This window comes from Pipistrellus kuhlii, unplaced genomic scaffold, assembly GCF_014108245.1.
Source record: "Pipistrellus kuhlii isolate mPipKuh1 unplaced genomic scaffold, mPipKuh1.p scaffold_m20_p_167, whole genome shotgun sequence".
Taxonomy (NCBI): Eukaryota; Metazoa; Chordata; class Mammalia; order Chiroptera; family Vespertilionidae; genus Pipistrellus; species Pipistrellus kuhlii.
Window position 1 is genome coordinate 1 of NW_023425479.1, and position 18222 is coordinate 18222.

Genomic DNA, 18222 nt, shown 5'->3' on the forward strand with positions numbered 1-18222 from the left:
ACCTCTTTTGACTCCTTCTTTGCCTGCTCTCCAGGGGCTTGCAACATCTCACTTTTCCATTGTTCCGAATCCCATTCTGAGTTGGGCACCTTTACTTCCTGCTGCTCAGTGAGCAGTTTCATCACAAAGCCTATGCCAGAAAATAGAGTTTCCTTGGTTAATTTTTGAAACTTGAATGGTTAAGTTCAGGTTAAAGAGAGGGATTCCCTCTGTTGTTTTTCAAATGATTCAGGGGCATATCTGCATCATGTACATTCAAAAGAGGGAATTTAATAAATGGTAATAAAGTTGATTCTATATTTTCTAGATTTCCCTCCAAGAAATAAGGCAACAGGTAACTTAGTGCACTAAAAACATCACTTTTATCTTTAAAGTCTAGCTGCTCACTCATAAGGGATGAGGAAGTGTCACTCTTTTTGTTTGAGGGTGCCTTCTCTGGCTCAATTGTCAGCTCAGTGCTGGTGTTCTGCCGGCCTTGTAATACTTTCATGAGCATTCCTTCTATTAAGAGTTCTTCATCTGTCAAAAAAGAAGAAATCACATTTGATATTGAAAGACTCATAGCAGTTATTTGTCAGTCCATAGCTATATATCCCTGTCAAATATATAGAGAATCAGCAAATACTTTAGTGTCATTTAGAGAGGAAAAAAATAAACCCCAACTTAAATCTGATTGTTGAGACAACAAAAGGAGAAAATGTATCATTTTTGAAAGTGGCTATTTACTTAAAATCTCCCAGCCCTAGCTGGTTTGTCTCAGTAGATAGAGCATCAGCCTGTGGACAGAAAGGTCCCCATTTGATTCCAGTCAATGCACATGTCCAGGTTGTGGGCTCGATTTCCAGTAAGGGGTGTGCAGGAGGCAGCCAATCAATTATTCTCTCATCATTGATGTTTCTATCTCTCTCTTCCTCTCCCTTGCTCTCTGAAATCAATAAAAATATATTTAAAAAAACATTCCATAGCATGACTTATGGTAACTATATTTAGGATTATTCCACTGGTCCTCAAGGCCAATTGCCAGTTACTGGAGAAAAGCCACGGCTCAAGACCCACTCAGTCAGACCCTCTGCAGATCTACTGTGACTCCTCACACCCACGCACCCCATCCTGTGCTGCCTCGGATGCGGAGGGAGCCTGAGGCTTCCTCTCTCCACTCTTCAGGGTGCCCGTGTTCTTGCCACCATCACAGATGGCCATGATGAACACCTTCTGCTAACAGGCCCTCATCTGGACACGCCCTTCTCCACTAGCCCACTGGTTCCTTACTTGGGCCCTCCTTCCACATATGCCAGCGCCATAACGGAAGGCTCTACACAGGAAAAAACAACATGTCTACCCTCTCTCTGTGCTTAAGATTTGGACAGGCATCTGGGATGTACATTTAACAGACTTGCCAGGTTGTGTGCCACTGTGGAATGTTCAATAAACTATGGAATAATACTTGGGGGTCTAAAACACAGAAGGGAAAGAATAACTTCTGTCAGATGCCTACTTTCCTATCATTTCATGTCATTTCTTATATTTTCAGCTTTACTTGGGGAACCATCCAAAGCTTCTGATTGCGTGATGCTCAAGTGTACCATTGTCAGCTGGTACACAAGAAATTCTAGAAGAAGTAAAAGTATTGCTGGTGGTGATAAGGGTCAGAGAAGGAGGGAAGTCCTGGGAAAGAGCACGGGCTTGCAGAGCCCAAAACTGGGAGCTGGAGACCTGGGCACTCGGTGACAGCTCTTAGCTCTTTCTGATCTTGTTTTTACTCACCTGTAAAAGGAGACCAAAATGCCCGTTCTGCCCAATGTTGGGGCAGAAGGGAGTAATGTAATTAGTCAAAGTATTGTTTTGAAAAATAAGCAACACTGACTTTATATACGTGGCACAGATCACTGATGGAAACCCGTATTTAAGCTTTCTGTGCATGAAAGCACATTTTGGAAGTGACCAAGTAGCTGCCAATAAAAACACACAAATGTTTGGAGGATAGAAACCCTTGTGCTTCAGAGCAAGTTCAGAGTTGGGCAGTCTGAGAATAAACAGCCCCCATGCATTAGAAGGGCTGGGTAGCAGCTTCTGGTGATGGATCCCAAAACGCTCAGGTTCCAAATAAAACTTACATAAAACAGCATCATTTGTACTCTTTTCATAAACTTGCAAAGACAAAAAAAATAAAAATGTATATGTGTCTATACTGCAAAGGACAATAAACCTAATGCATACAAAACAGTTTACAAACTGTGTCACACTAATGAACAAGTTCTCATTTGGAAGTAAAGCACCCAGCAGAGAGCACAGCACACACCATGTGGCCATTACTGTCAATACCCTTCCCCTTCATCTGACTTTTAGCAAGGAGTCGTGCTTAAAATGTTAGAGTTGAACTCTGAGTGAATGTATAAAAATAAGACAGTTGCCTTATTTTCTTAAAAATGGACAGTCATTGATTTCAATAAAAAACAAAAACATAAAATAAAAATTAAAAAGTTTATCATCGGGCAATTCAGACTCACCACAAGGTGTGTTGGCCCTACATTCCGTATCACAATGCAGTTTGACTGACTTGGTGACAGCCTCAATATCCTGTTTAAATTGGCAGAGGCAGCAGCCCAAATGTGTAGGTAAGATACTACAAATGGAAACATACAGAATTATATTAGTCACAAAGGAATTACTTGTGAATCATAGTAACCTCCACCTTTTATAAAAAAAATAAATAAATAAAAAACAACAACAAGTGCTGTTTGAATTCTTTGCTATTGTTTTATAGTTCCTAGTCCTGTAAACTCTGTCATTATAAACTTTGTCACTTTAAGATGGTCTGTTATTCTGTAAAATGGTCTGGCCTTGCAGCTAGTCATACAATGTAATACACTAATACTGATAATAATTATGCCAAGTACAAACTCATTATGTGTTCAAAGTTACAACTGTCAGTAACAATAACTTTCACAGAGCCCTTTGTAATATCTGCAAACAAAGAAGCTCCAAGAGTATAAATACAGAAAAACTTCCTGTATGAGTTGCTCGGAAATTTGGAAAAAGACACCTGGCTCTGGGCCACACGCAATAAATGACTACTAATTAATTGATTCATTAAGGTGTCTTGTATCTCATTTGATGATTTACAATACAACACTTAGAAACAGTTTTTTAAAAACTTAAACATACATCTAGATATTTATCAAGAGAAATAGAAGTATATTTCCATAAACAGACTTTTACATAAACAGTGATTATAGCTTTATTTGTGATAATCAAAAATGGGAACAACTCAAATAGCCATCAATGTTGAGAAATACTGATATATCCATATATAATGGAATGCTATTTAGCAATAAAAGGAAATGAATTATTGATATGCAAAACAACATGTACTAATCCTAGATAATAAATAGGTAATATGCAAATTGACCATCACTCTATCACACAAGCTGGCTTTCCCCATGTGGTCAAAGTTGGCCACCCCCATGTGGACACAAGATGGCCACTACTAGAGGGCTAGCAGAGGAGGAAAGTTGTGGGTGACCAGGCCAGCAGGGGAGGGCATTTAGTGGAAATCAGGCTGGCAAAGGAGGACAATTAGAAGAGACCAGGCCAACTGGGGAGGGCAGTTGAGGCAACCAGGCCAACAGAGGAAGGCTGTCCCCCCTGAGAGCTGGACTGAGAGACTCCCCTCTCCAGTGCACATATTTCAAGCACTAGGCCTCTAGTCTTAAAATAGTCATCTGAGCAAAGGAAGCCAGTTAGAAAAGAGTAGATAGTATATAATCCCATTTATATAAAATTCTAAAAAATGCAAACTAACCTATAGCAACACAAAGCAAATCAATGGTTGCATGGATATTGGGGAGGGCAAGGAGGAGTGGGAAAGAAGAATTATAAAAGAGACATGATGAAGCTTTTTGAGGTTATAAACAGTTTGATTTTCATGATAGCTTTGTGGTGTGCAGGAGGCAACCAATCAACCAATTGATGTGTCTACTATTGAGCTCTCTCTCTCTTTCCCTCTCTCTCTCTCTCTCTCTCTCTCTCTCTCTCTCTCTCTCTCTGTTCTCTTCCCTCCACCCCACTCTCTTCCTCCCTTCTAGCTTCACTAAAAATGGGAAAAATATCTCCTGGTGAGTATTAAACACACACACACACACACACACACACACACACACACACACTTAAGACTCAATAATAAGATAAATATTCAATTAAAATGTATTAGAACAGACATTCCATTGAAAAATATATTTTCACACAGACATTCCACACCATCAGCTATTAGAGAAATGCAAGTTAAAAGTACATTGCAATATAAATGCATTCCTACTAAAAAGGCTAATTAAAACAACAACAACAACAACAAACAGAAATATAAGATCAGGGGAAAATGTGGAGCAATTACAATTCTCATCTACTGCTGCTGGGAAGGTAAGAAGGTAAAACCACTTTAAACACACTTTATCAGGTTCTCTACTAGTGAGATATACTCTCTGCATATGATGCAGCAACCCCACCCTTAGGTATTTTACCTCCAAAGCAATAAGTATGTATGTGCACACATAGACCTGCATGTGAGTATTTTTAGAATCTTTATTCATAATAGCCAAGAAACTAGAAACAACTCAAATACCCATTACCTGATTACTGCAGAAACAAACTGGCATATACACATAATGGGAATACGATGCAGCAATAAAAAATGTACTACTGATAGATGCAACAGCATAGATGGATCTCAAAAGAATTACGCTACATGAAATAAGCCAAACACAGAAAGCTACATACTACATCAAGCATGTCAAACTCATGGCCCACAGCCACATGCCTCATTTATTTGCCCGTGTTAGCCTTTGAGTTTCACATACTTACTCCACATGATTTCATTTCGAAGACTCTGTAAAAGGCAGGACTATAACAGCAAAAATCAGACTTGTGGTTGTCAGGGGCTGGAGGTGGGAGGAGAAGCTGACTGCAAAGAAACATGAGGGGCCTTTTGGGGGATGAAAAAGTGTTTTGGATCTCTAATGTGATGGTGGTACATTTATCAAACTACACATTTATCAAAACTCACTAACTGAACACTTTAAAAGATTGACTTAAATAAAAATTATACCTCACTAAACCTGACTTAAGAAAATAAGAAGCCACATCTAAAAGAACTAAGTGAAAATAAACATAAGAAAAATCAACTTACAGTTTTTCTAATTCAGGAGTCGCAATGAGAATGTCATCAAGTGTTGTATATGTCACCTGTGTTGTTCCTAGGTCTCTGAAGGAGAAAGACCAAACTTGCATGATATGAACCCAAAGACAAAAACTCCTCTGCTCTTAAGAAGATACTTAACAACATCTGTTTACTTAAATTCTGATTTCTCTGTCAAGCCAGCTCCATAATTCAAGGTGCTTTTCTTTCCTTTCCATAGATAATCATTTTAGAGAGCTCTTCTTGAAGAAACGTAAATTTATTTGCATCATCAAATTAGTCACTTTGGTGGACAGTACAATCTGATATTTTGTTTTTGTGTTACCATCATCCTACTACTCATTCTCTGTTGTAGCCACTAATTGATCACTAAAAAAGCACATAATGCACAACTTATTCCTTTTTTCCTTCTGGGATCCGTGGTACTTCTACATGCATCCACATGTTTCATGTCTGATTGTGTTCTACAACACCGCTCCCTTCCTCTGTTGGCTGCCTGCCCTTGTTCAGTCTTTCTTTGCCACTTTTCTGTGCCAATAAATCATTTTCAATCATCCAGTGAAAAGTTAAAAAATAAGTTTTTTTGTCAAAATGCAAAATAATTCATCTTTGACAAAAGTAAGAAAATACTTACAAATAGTTCAACGATGGCAAATTAAAAAGATATGGGTCTTGAATCATCATCAGGGGATTGTGGTGGAGAATTCTGAAAAATGCAATAGAATTAAAATTGTCTGCATTTTAAATAACTGCCATGAAAGTTTATATTAATTTTGTTGGTTCAAAACGTGAAGGTTGAAAAAAATCATTTTCTGTCTATTTCCAGAGATCACCCTTAGAATCTGAAAGCATTCTCTTTTGTTGTTGTTAATCTCACCTGAGGATATTTTTTCCACTGCTTTTTTAGAGAGAGTGAAAGAGAGAGAAAAGAACATCCATGTGAGAGAAACACATCCATTGGCTGCCTCCATCACATGACTCAAACCGGGCCTTGACCAGGTAGTGAACCCGCAACCCATTGTTGTGTGGGCCAATGCTCCAACACTGTATAACACAGGCCAGAGCTATAAAGGATTCTTTTGGGGGAACTACCCAAGTCTCTAAATGATAAAGTGGAGAAGAAAAAGTAAAAAAAAAAAAAAAAGTGGATAGCAAAAAACATATATATACTGAAGAAATTTTCAGAATGAAAACCCTATTAGTGACTATGCTGATGGAAGATCCTGCTCTACAGGCAGTACCATTCCTAATGTCCTCATAATTCAAGGGGTTTTCCTTTCATCTCCAGAAATTTTAAAAAATACAGTTTAAACCACCCAGTTAAAGACAAAAATAAAACTAATTCCTTGGTTTTGGAGCCACAAAATGGGATAGATCTAAGAGGAAGTGGTGAAAGCCATGCTCCTATCACATACTCACATGTGTATTCTTGCATCACAGGCTCTGTTATATGTAATCACCTAGTTTCTTGTCAATTTTTTGGACTGTCAGTGCCTGATTTACTAGTTATTTAATAGATGTTTGTTTAAAATATATAATATTTTGATTACAGATCAATAAAATAAATTTGTTAATTGATGCAAATTTTTATTCCCAATGCTGAAATAAATTTTCCTCTCAATTCTTCCTCCCCTCCCCACCTTTCAATTCTTTAAAACAAACAAGCCCATGCCAAAGGTTCTGGGAAAGCAGAACATGGCATATATCAGTTAGACAAGTCTCTGGGACTATTTGTACCTTAGTTTCTTCACTTAAAAAAGAAAGGAAAAAAAAGTAGCTCTTTAAGCCACACTTTCCAGAGTTTAAACTGAGCTTATACCCGCCAGCCAACCACTGTACGATGTTTTTACACATAGCTTTTTACATGTGTTCATCTTCTATTTCACTTACAACTTATGTAATAGCTGCATTCCATGCCAGGTCTGAAATGTTCCAAAGTTCACTTTTGTGATTAAATTACAACCAAGATTTCTATATATAAAAAAAGATGCAAGCAAATGAAGAGGAAAAAAATTATTTCAGATCACTTATCCTTTAGCAGAGATTCTACTTTATATATGATAAAATAACCTCAACATATCATCTATACATTAAAATTTCTTACTATGGGAGATATATGTTTATGGTTTATGCTTTCATATTTATACATGTGGTGCATTAGATACAAAAGAATGCTTGTATTAACTGATCTATATTTCTCTGAAATAAGGTTACACAACCTCAACACTATTGTCATTTGGGGCTAGAAAATTCTTTATTCTGGAGAACTGTCCTTTGTTTTCAACAATAACTCTGCCAATAGATACCAGCATCAAATCTACAGTTCTGACAACTAAAACTCTCTTTGGATATTGTCAAGTGTCACGTAGGGCAAAATCACCCTGGTTGAGAACCATGCTATAGAATGGTTCATTCTGTTTTTAACTTTTTGAGGAAACTCCATACTGTTCTCCACAGTGGCTGCACCAGTCTGCATTCCCACCAGCAGTGCATGAGGGTGCCTTTTTCTCCACATCCTCACCAGCACTTGTCATTTGTTGATTTGTTGATGATAGCTATTCTGACAGGTGTGAGATGGTATCTCATTATTGTTTTGATTTGCATCTCTCAGATGATTAGTGACTTTGAGCATGTTTTGATATGTCTCTGGACCTTCTGTATGTCCTTTTTTGAAAAGTGTCTATTTAAACTCTTTGCCCATTTTTTATTGGATTATTTATCTTCATTTTGTTAAAATGTATGAGTTCTCTGTAAATTTTGAAGATTAAACTCTTATCAGAAATATCATTGGCAAATATGTTCTCCCATGCAAGGGGCTTTCTTGTTGTTTTGTTGATGGTTTCCTTTGCTGTGCAGATAAAATGGTTCATTCTGAATGTAAGAGAATTCTCACTAATCTATGTTAGAGACAAACAGGATTTGCTACATAACTTTAGTAGCTTTCTAGTAATAAAACTTTAATTTTATTTCAAAATAAGTAACAAAAAGGTTTACAATTATGTTTTGTAAAATTTCTAAACACAATAAAGTTATATTTATAACTTACATATACTGTAAAAGAGGTAATGATTCAAATGTGTTTCTTTCTATAAATTCTATTTTATTGCAGGACAAGTCCCTAGAAAAAGTAAAAGAAAAATAGTGCCTCAATTACTTACTAGGTATCTAATTAATAGGAATACTGGTAGAGGTTAGAATAATATTGAATACACAGTTTTAGTCTAAATTCTAAACCTTAGGAATTGTAATTTGAACTATCCAGAGCCCTTAAGCTGCCCTCACCTCTCTTAAGACTCTCACCTTTAGGATCTTCATAAATACAACATACAACTATAGATCTTGATAGATTTTGAAGGTAATTATTCCTGAGAGCAGAAGAATTCATTAGAAGACCTTTTGGGGTCTCATCAAATTTAGATTATGACCTCAAAGTTTATATCTTCATGTATATTTATAAATTTCTAACATGAAAAGAAATAGTCTCGCAAAAACCGGTTTGGCTCAGTGGATAGCATGTCGGCCTGCGGTCTGAAAGGTCCTGGGTTCGATTCTGGTCAAGGGCATGTACCTTGGTTGCGGGCACATCCCCAGTAGGGGGTGTGCAGGAGGCAGCTGTTTGATGATTCTCTCTCATTGATGTTTCTAACTCTCTATCCCTCTCTGTAAAAAAAATCAATAAAATAAATTAAAAATAAATAAATAAATTTATATATTTATATATATACAATATAAATATAAATTTATACATTTATATATATATAAATATATATATATATATACCTTTAAAAAAATAGAAATAGTATCACACCTACACACTTTCCTGAATAACTTCTGTTTTTCTAGACAAATCCAATACCAGAAGAAATAAAAGATGCCTTTTCACATAACTTAAAAGGAGGTATCTGTTGTAAATTATACTTAAAGATTGGTCCAGTACCCCCCAACTTCCCTCCTCTGCTGGCCTGGTTCCTTCCAACTGCCAACCCCTGCTGGCCATCTTGTGGTGGCCATCTTGTGTTCACATGGGGGCAGCCATCCTTGACCATATGAGAGCAGCCATATTGTGTGTTTAAGTGATGGTTAATTTGCATATTGCTAGTTCATTAGATAGGATAATTGAAACTTTGTAGCCTGGAGTGGAGGCCTCGCCAGGCAGGATGTGTGGAAACCTTGGCTTTCTCCATCATTAGGGAAACCCAAGACCCCCTCCTCTCTCCATTGCTACAGCCATCTTGATTGGGGTTAATTTGCATAATCACTCCTGATTGGATGGTGGGCGTAGTTGGTGGATGTGGCAGAGTGATGGTTCATTTGCATATTACTCTTTTATTAGATAGGATTAGTGGATTTAGGGGCATTGCTGATATACTTTCTTAGTATAGACATTTCTAACAATACAACTTAACCCTCATTTTAAACATTTACTTTTAGTATTGGTATAACAATTGCTGCATTGAAATCCTCAACACCAGCCTGCTCTCTTCATAAATTTGTTTGTAATAATATAACTTAAATGGTTCATCTGCTTAAACATTTAATGTATAAATGTTAATCTGATTTAGATTTAATTATAACAAAATTATGGGTTAATGGCATTCAAAGTAATATAAATGTTTCATATTTTCTTGTTCTATAGGAGACAGCTTGAGGTTAAGGTAAATCCCTCTCGTTTTACTAAATCAATATTTTAAAACCTTTTATGTTAAGGCCAGACAGTAAATATTTTAGGCTTTGCAGGCCACAAATAGTCTGTCTTGCATATTCTTCTTTGCTTCTTTTCTTTCAAAGCACTTTAAAAGGGTAAAAATCATTCTTAACTTATGTGTTGTAAGAAATAAAGAATCTGGGGGCTTGGGGGCAGCTGTAGAGAGATCAATGGGGGGAAAGGAGACTTATGTAATACTAAAAAAAAAAGTATTTAAATTAAAAAATAAAATAAATTAAATTAAAATGAATTTAAATTTAAAAAAGAAACAATATAAACCCAATTTGATCGATGGTATCAAATATAAGCAGATGGTATATGAACACTTACATAAAAAGGCTCATATGGGTATATATCATTACTCAGACTCATCACCACTTTTACTACATAACTGAAAAGTTTTTCCTATCTATATTTTGTCTAGAGGACTGTGAAACTGAAAATGCATAGGAGATATTAAATGCCTGAGATGAGATACACAGACTTAAGGAATTGCAGAATTTTACTGCTGGGAGAAATTATAGAAATTATCTCATTTGAACCCCTTATTTATTTTAGAGATAATATAACTAAAAAACTCATAAGTAAATACTGTTAACTTACAAATATTGGAGGGAATGCAGGCCTTCAAATGATTCTTTACGTAATTCTCTCAAATTATTCCCACTGAGATTTCTGAAAAATGAAAAGGTTATTTCTGGATCAAAATGCAAAATAACTGCAACTCTTTACTGCACAGAAATACATATGGGGAAAACTGGGTAATGGTGCCACCTTAATTTTTGTTTAACTGAAGGAAGATAATCAGTTCTTTTTTTTTATTCAAACCTTTCTTCTCAGGTACTCTTTGTGCAAACAATGGACCATTCTAGAATTGATTCACTTTCCTTCCACATCTTTCTTTCTCTCCAAAGAACTTAATACTTAAAATTACATCTATCTACTGAATACATATATGTGTGTGTGTATTCATTGTCATATTACATAGTTGTAAACCCCTTGGGAACTGGCATAATTTGTCTATTTTGTTCCTGGGCCTGTAGTCCTGGCACATAAAACAGTTCCTGGCACGTGGCAGATGTTCCATAAATACTTTTTCCATGATTTCAGAAAATGACAGAAAGCATTTTCAGTATTCTATTAAAGCAAATCATCCATTTACCATCACTCATGAGGGTAAGGACGGCTTTCTAGGCAAGGAAATGTCTTTCTTTTCCCCTACATTTCTGACTCTTAATCTTTGGAGACAAGATTCCCTAGAAAACTGCACTTTCTTGAATAAATGCAAAAGTGTGCATGAAATTCCCAGTTGTTAGGGCAGAGGTCCGTGAATAGGATTGAATGGATTAAATTCAGGGGGCCAAACCAGAATGGGAAATAAAATTACATTCCTATTTTCATAAGCCTCTACCTAAAATTACTATTGCCTTGCATCGTGAATGTAGGCAACAAATCATAGTAGATTAGCAGTAAAGTAAGTTTATTGGGTCTCCAATAAAATCACAGATATTTTCATATAATGTATTTGTCGCACATAACTCAAAATATCATTTATTAGTTCTCATCACTACCTTGAAGTTATAATAGTTATTAGACCAAGTACTATAGCTTGTGTTATTTAATATAGAAGAAGCAGATTTGCCATGGCTGGTTTTGCTTAGTGGTTAGAGTGTTGGCCAATGGGCCAGAAGGTCATGGATTTGATTCCCCATCATTGGAGCATACCATGGTGGCAGATTCAGTCCCTGACCCCAAACCAGCAGGAGGCCGTCAATTGATATGTCTTTTCATGTCTTTCTTTCTTTCTCTCTCTTTCCCTCTTTCCACCCTCTCTAAAAAATGTTAATAAAAAATATCTTCAGGAGAGGATTAAATAAAAGCATTAAAAAGGGAAGTAATATAATTAATATTTTATTGCTTTTATTTAAAAAAAATTTTATTGATTTTACAGAAAAAGGGAGAGGTAGAGAAAGAGACAGAGAGAGAGAGAGACAGAGAGAGAGACAGAGAGACAGAGAGAGAGACAGAGAGACAGAGAGAGAGAGACAGAGAAACATCAATGATGAGAGAGAATCATTGATCAGCTGCCTCCTGCACAGCCCAACTGGGAATTGAGCCCCTAAGCGGACATGTGTCCTCACCAAGATCCCACAATGATCTCCTGGTTCATAGGTTGACAATCATCCACTGAGCCATCTTGGTTGGCCTATCAGTAATCTTTTTTTTTTTTTTTTTTTTAATATTTTGGCACCAGCTACTTTGGCACAGTGGATAGAGCGTCCACCTGTGGAACAAAGTGTCCCGGGTACAATTCCAGACAAGGGCATGTACCTTGGTGGCAGGCTCTTCCCCAGCCCAATTCCTGGTTGGGGCTCATGCAGGAAGCAACCAATTGATGTGATGTGTCTCCCCCACATGATTATTTCTCTCTGTCTTTACCTCTCTCTCATACTCTCTAAAAATCAATGAAAAAATACCCTCAAGTGAGGATTAAAAAAAGAATAATAATAGAAAAAAATTGAAATCTATATTTTAATAATAGATTCCCTTTATTTTCACATATATTTTAACTTATAAATCATTTTAAAACATAGTCCTCAAGAAAATAAGCCTCTGCAGATCACTTGGGAGGAAAAATAGTTAAGAAATGGTGCACTAGGGGGTCCATTGACTCTAAGGTAGAAACCTCTCCCTTACAAGGTATAAATCTCAAGCTAACTTGGAAATCTTCCAAACTGCCCAGCCAGCATGGCTCAGTGGTTGAGTGTCAGCCTATGATCCAGGATGTCACGGACTGATTCCCAGTACCGGTACATGCCCAGATTGCGGGCACAATCTCCAGTACAGGGTGTGCAGGAGGAAGCCGATTAATGGTTCTCTCTCATCATGGATGTTTCTGTCTCTCTCCCTCCCTCTACTTTTCTGAAATCCATAAAAAAATATTTGAAAGAAACAAATGTTCAATAAATATATGAAGGTATCTGAATTCAAAAGTAATCAGAAAAATTCAAACTTAGGTGGAACTGCCTTTATTCACCCATTAGATCAACCAAAAAAAATGAAGACTACCTAGTGGTGGAAGGACAGAGGAAACAAATACTGTAGTTGCCCCCAGTGATTGGAGTGTAAGTTGGCATAATTTCTTTGAGGGTAATTAAAATGTTGTATCAATATACTTTCACCTCAACAATTCCATTTCTAAATATCTGCCCATGATCCCAAAGATGCATGTACAAGAATGTGTGTTGCATCAAATACACATAACAAGAAAACTGAACAGAATCTAAACATCCATCAATAGGGGGATTATTAAACTATGGAGTATTATTGAATTGTTTAAATGAATTGGGTAGCCCTCTCCATATCAAGAAGGAAACACGTGTAAGAGTAAGATATATTATGAGGTGAAAGAATCAAGTGGGAGGATGTTACCACTTACATAAAAAAAAGATATGAAAATCACATAACATATCTTTTAGCTATCTGTAAATATGTATATAGGTAAATGTGTGGGAAAAGGTCTGTAAGGATATAAACAGAGTAGCAGTTATGTCAGGGTGGGGATGAGGTCACAAGCCGGGTTTTCACTATACCTGCTATTTCATTTTTACATATTGAAAAAATAATCATGTATTACTTCTTCTAATGGAAAACAAGTTTAAATTGACTCTGATTTTAAAGAGGACCTTCCAAATTTAATCTTTAAAATAAACAAACTACAATCAATAGATGTTGATTTGGGTTACAGAGGGGGTAATACCTTTTCTCAGAGCTATTGACCTCAAAATTCTGGACCTAGAAGGGTCTTACAATACAGTTAGTTTTTTAAATTTGTTTTTGGAGAGAATATACGTACAGTTTCTCAACCAAATGATATGACTTCCATGTGTCTTTTCCGATGTAAGAAATAGCATTTCCCTGCAAGTTTCTGTGAAGAAACACAGTCAATGTCATTGAGTAGGTAAGAAACAAATGAACAGAATACGTAAAACAATCATGGCAACCTTGGTATTCAAATGCAGAAAATACAAGCTTTCTAATTTCTATAACTATCAGCTTCCCAGTTTGCACAATTAATAAAGACATAATGTGAGCTCTAGCTGGTTTGGCTCAGTAGATAGAGCATCAGCCTGTGGACTGAAGGGTCCCAGGTTCAATTCCAGTCAAACGCACATGCCTGGGTTGCAGCTCAGTCCTCACTAGGGGTGTGCAGAGGGCAGCCGATCCTATCAATGATACTCTCTCATCATTGACGTTTCTCTCTCTCTCTCTCTCCCTCTCCTTCCTCTCTGAAATCAATAAAAAATTGTTTAAAAAAATAAATACTGCAAGCAGTAAGAATGTGTCCACGAATTACACATGTTTAAAAGCAGCTGTTAAATTTCTGAGGTTCAGTTTCAAATACTAACTCTTTGGATGACTTTAAAACTTTAGCTTTGTCCTCTTCCCTCAGCAATAACTTACCTATTCAGTTTACACATTTTTCAGGAAGGTCAGAAAAAGTCAGATAGCTGTCTGTCTCTGTGCCCCGTGGACATTTCCTCTCAAGCAGAAGCCTTCTGGTCGCTTCATGCCACCAATGAAAGATGCCCAAACTGAGCTCACCTCCTCAAACTGGTTCTCCTTCCCAACTGCTGTATGTCCACCTGTCATACCACCATCATTCTCCTCATCATCCAGGACAGAAATTTTCCAGGGTCATATTGGGTCTTTCTCTTTCCTGTACATCCCATCCCTCACTCCAGTCAGTTACCAAACCTTGTCTGTTCTTCCTGTATAGCATTCCCTGGATTTTCTTTCAACTCCTGTCACAACCCCTCTGATTCAGTGCACCTTTTCACTTGACTCCTATAGAATTCTATTTTGTCTCCCTGAGTCGACTTTCTCTCTACATCGCTCTACCAATGGAACCTAAAATAATCCTCTTATTTTACTCATCTGTCTCTCTCACCTGAAAACTTTCAGTGGGTCTCCTTATCTCAGTTTAACTTCCAAACCCCTAGATCCGATAGTCAAGGTTTTTCATAATCTTATTTTTCACTGCTTCCTAAACCAATTCTTTATAACCAGACTGTTCTTTTAAGTCATGATCATTCCTGTAGCCGTGCCTTTGCCCTCACTTTTTTACCAAACCACAGCCACCCTTTAAGTCCCAGCTAAAGATCTGGCTTATCCATGGCACTTTCCCTGACTTCCATACCCCAGTAACTACACATTCTGCTGAATTAGAGCACCTCTGGCCTGTATCTCTTTTAGTACTTAATTACATATCACCTCCTTTCCTAATGCACATTCCTTTCTCCCTACCTACCATTGTCATGTTCCATAGACCATGTCATACTCCTGTGCCTCCCACAGACTTAGACGTGGGTTGGGCACAAAATGGGTGATTTATATAGAAAGCCAGGGGGCAAAGGTAAGTTTTAGATATGAATGAGGGGTCAAATAATAATAGCTAACCCATACATATATTAAGAATTTGTATAAGTACTATCCTATATAATAAAAGCATAACATGCAAATTAACCGAGCAGTGGAACAATAGGTTACTATGAAGCACAGTGGCCACCAGAGGCAGGCGCTCAATGCAGAAGCTGCCCCTGGTGGTCAGTGCACTCCCACAGGGTGAGCACTGCTCAGCCAGAAGCCAGGCTCACAGCTGGCGAGCACAGCAGTGGTGGTGGGAGCCTCTCCAACCTCTGCTGCAGGCAGGTGGTAAGGAGCAAGGAATCCAGGACTGGGTGAGCTCCTGACTCTCCAAAAGGGATGTCCTCCGAGGGGTCTTGACTGTGAGAGGGTGCAGGTTGGCCTGAGGGGACCCCCGTCCTCCCCACCCCCACCCATGCATGAATCTTGTGCACTGGGTCTCTAGTATATACAGTATATAGTACTTCTAAAACTCACTACAATCCTATGTAATGTTAACTTATAATGTTCATTTTACATGAGGAAATTGAGTCTTAACACTAATAAATGGCATACTAGGTTCAAACCCAGTCACTCTGGCTGTAGAATATCTACTCTTAACTACTTTGTTGCACCACAACCAATGAGTCTGGGAGAGGGTCATGTTTCTGTAAGGAAAATGGAGCAAAAGTGGGAGGTTTGGCTCAGTGGACAGAGTGTCAGGCTGTAAACTGAAAGGTCCCTGGTTCAATTCTGGTCAAGGGCATGTACCTGGGCTGCGGGCACATCCCCAGTAGGAGGTGTGCAAGAGGCAGCTAATCAATGATTCTCTCTCATCGATGTTTCTAACTCTCTATCCCTCTCCTTTGCTCTCTGTAAAAAAAATCAATAATATATATATATATATATATATATATATATATATATTTTTTTTTTTTTTTTTTTTTTTTTTTTTTTTTTAAGTGGGAGGACAGTAGCAGTTAAGGAATGAAATGCTGGGGCTAAATTTATAGGGAAATAATATGGGCAATTATAAGCAAAAGACCGGTTAAGATGGAACTAAAGTATTAAGAAGAAGATAAGGAATAGTTGTCAAACAAAGATAAAAAACAAAGTCATTCAACATGGTTAGAGGGAGATGAGGAAGGCCCAAGAAGACCTCAAGGAAAAGGCTGCCACCTCAGCCAAGATGCAGAGAACAAGTGAGGAAAGACAGTGCTTACAAGACAGTGAAGGTGCCATTGTAGGTGCTGGGCTCTGGTACTGGCACTCTGTGGAGTCTCTGGTTTGAGCCAAAACCAATACACGACAGTGTCCCATTATTGCAGGAACAGAGCTCACAGATGTTCGTGATGGTATTCTGCTCAGTCATTGGAGGAACTGTCTCTGATGACTCTGGTTGCTGAGTGATTGTAACTTCCACATCAAATGGTAGAACTGTGGCTGTGACTTCAGAAAAAGATGGCTGCTGAACCTGAACAAGTTGTGGATGTTGAAGTGTCACTTCAGGGTGCTCTGTAGGAGCTGCATTCTGCTGCAGGGCTGTAGCACCAGCCTCCAAAGTGGGTTCTGGAGTGATGGTGAGCTCCAGATCAAATGGAGTGAAGGTTGGTTGTTGAGCCTGCACAGTCTCTGATGATGGAAGTGTCACCTCAGGGTGATTTGCAGGAGCTGCATTCTGCTGCAGGGATGCCTCAGCCTCCAAAGTCAGTTCTGGAGTGATGGGGACTTCTGGTTCCAAAGGTAAAAAGATTGGCTGCTGAGCCTGAACAGGCTCTGGACCTGGAAGTGTCACCGTAGGGTGCTTTTCAGGAGCTGCATTTGGCTGGAGGGCTGTAGCACCAGCCTCCAAAGTAGGTTCTGGAATAATGGAGAATTCCAGGGGGATGGAGGTTAGCAGGGTAGAGTCCATAATGGGAGCTGTCTGGACCTGCAGCCACATCCCCTGCCACAGGAACAGAAGCCATGGGGCCCACATGCGTAGCCCGGACATGACAGTCAGAGGTCCGGGGCACAGTGAGCCACTAAGGCGAATGGGGTAAGGAGAGTGTCCCAGGAAACTGGGACACAAAAGGCGATCCAAGATTCTGGAACACACACACAAAGAGCGATCCAGGACACTGGAGCACAGGGAGCAATCCCAAGCACTGGGGTACATACAAGTAACCCAGACAAGTGGGATGCAAGTACCATGCGCTGAGCAAGAGCTCAACAATTGGCAGCCATGTCACAATTGGCAGCCCTGTCACAACTGGCAGGCCTGACATGCATGTCTCCCTTAGCAACCAAGCACCCCTCCCTCACTCTAGGTTCTAACCTTTATTCTTGGGCCGAAGTGGCTATAGAGCAGTGAGCCTTTTCCCTAGAATCACCAGGGATCAGGTGGTTCCTTTCACCTGCACAAAAGATAACTATCTCCTCTGGTTCTTCCCTCCCCACTCACAGTGAGGAATGATTTGGCCTCCATACTTGGATGGCTCCAGAGCCCAGAAATGGTGGGATGTGGGGAGGGGGTGTAAAAGAAGGTGGGGAGTTGGGAGGTATTGAAGAGCATTCCAAGAAAGCCACAGGGCCTGGCATCTCAGGAAATTCAGAAGAGCTAGTCCAGTCTGGCAATTTGAGCTCCTTTTCAAAGCTGAATATGAGTCTTCTTGCCAATGGCCATACTGCTTCCTGGAAGACTAGCTGACCTACAAAATACACCAGTTAGAGTGGTGTGCAATGGGACACACTTTACAGTTCAAAAATGTTCCCATTTCCTTCAAATTCTCCTTTTTAATTTTTTAATTCCCACCCAAAGATATGTTTATTGATTTTAAAGAGAGACAGGGAGTAGGGCTTAACCTACCATAAGATATCATCTAACCCTAAGTATGTGACAAAAGAAATAATACTATTGCATTGGTGGTTGGGCTTCAAC

The 18222-nt window shown here is 38.5% G+C and overlaps 1 protein-coding gene across 1 annotated transcript; it reads right to left on the bottom strand.

The window, feature by feature from the left end:
• Positions 1-58: 58 nt before the first annotated feature.
• LOC118720370 (leucine-rich repeat-containing protein 37A3) lies at positions 59-14037 on the bottom strand. Its single transcript, XM_036440193.2, has 8 exons — positions 13753-14037; positions 10500-10571; positions 8238-8309; positions 7082-7162; positions 5826-5897; positions 5183-5257; positions 2508-2623; positions 59-519 (listed from the first exon to the last, which is right to left on the bottom strand). The coding sequence occupies exons 1-8, from the start codon at positions 13980-13982 to the stop codon at positions 191-193; spliced, it is 1047 nt and encodes a 348-aa protein (XP_036296086.2). The 5' UTR covers positions 13983-14037; the 3' UTR covers positions 59-190.
• Positions 14038-18222: the final 4185 nt, after the last annotated feature.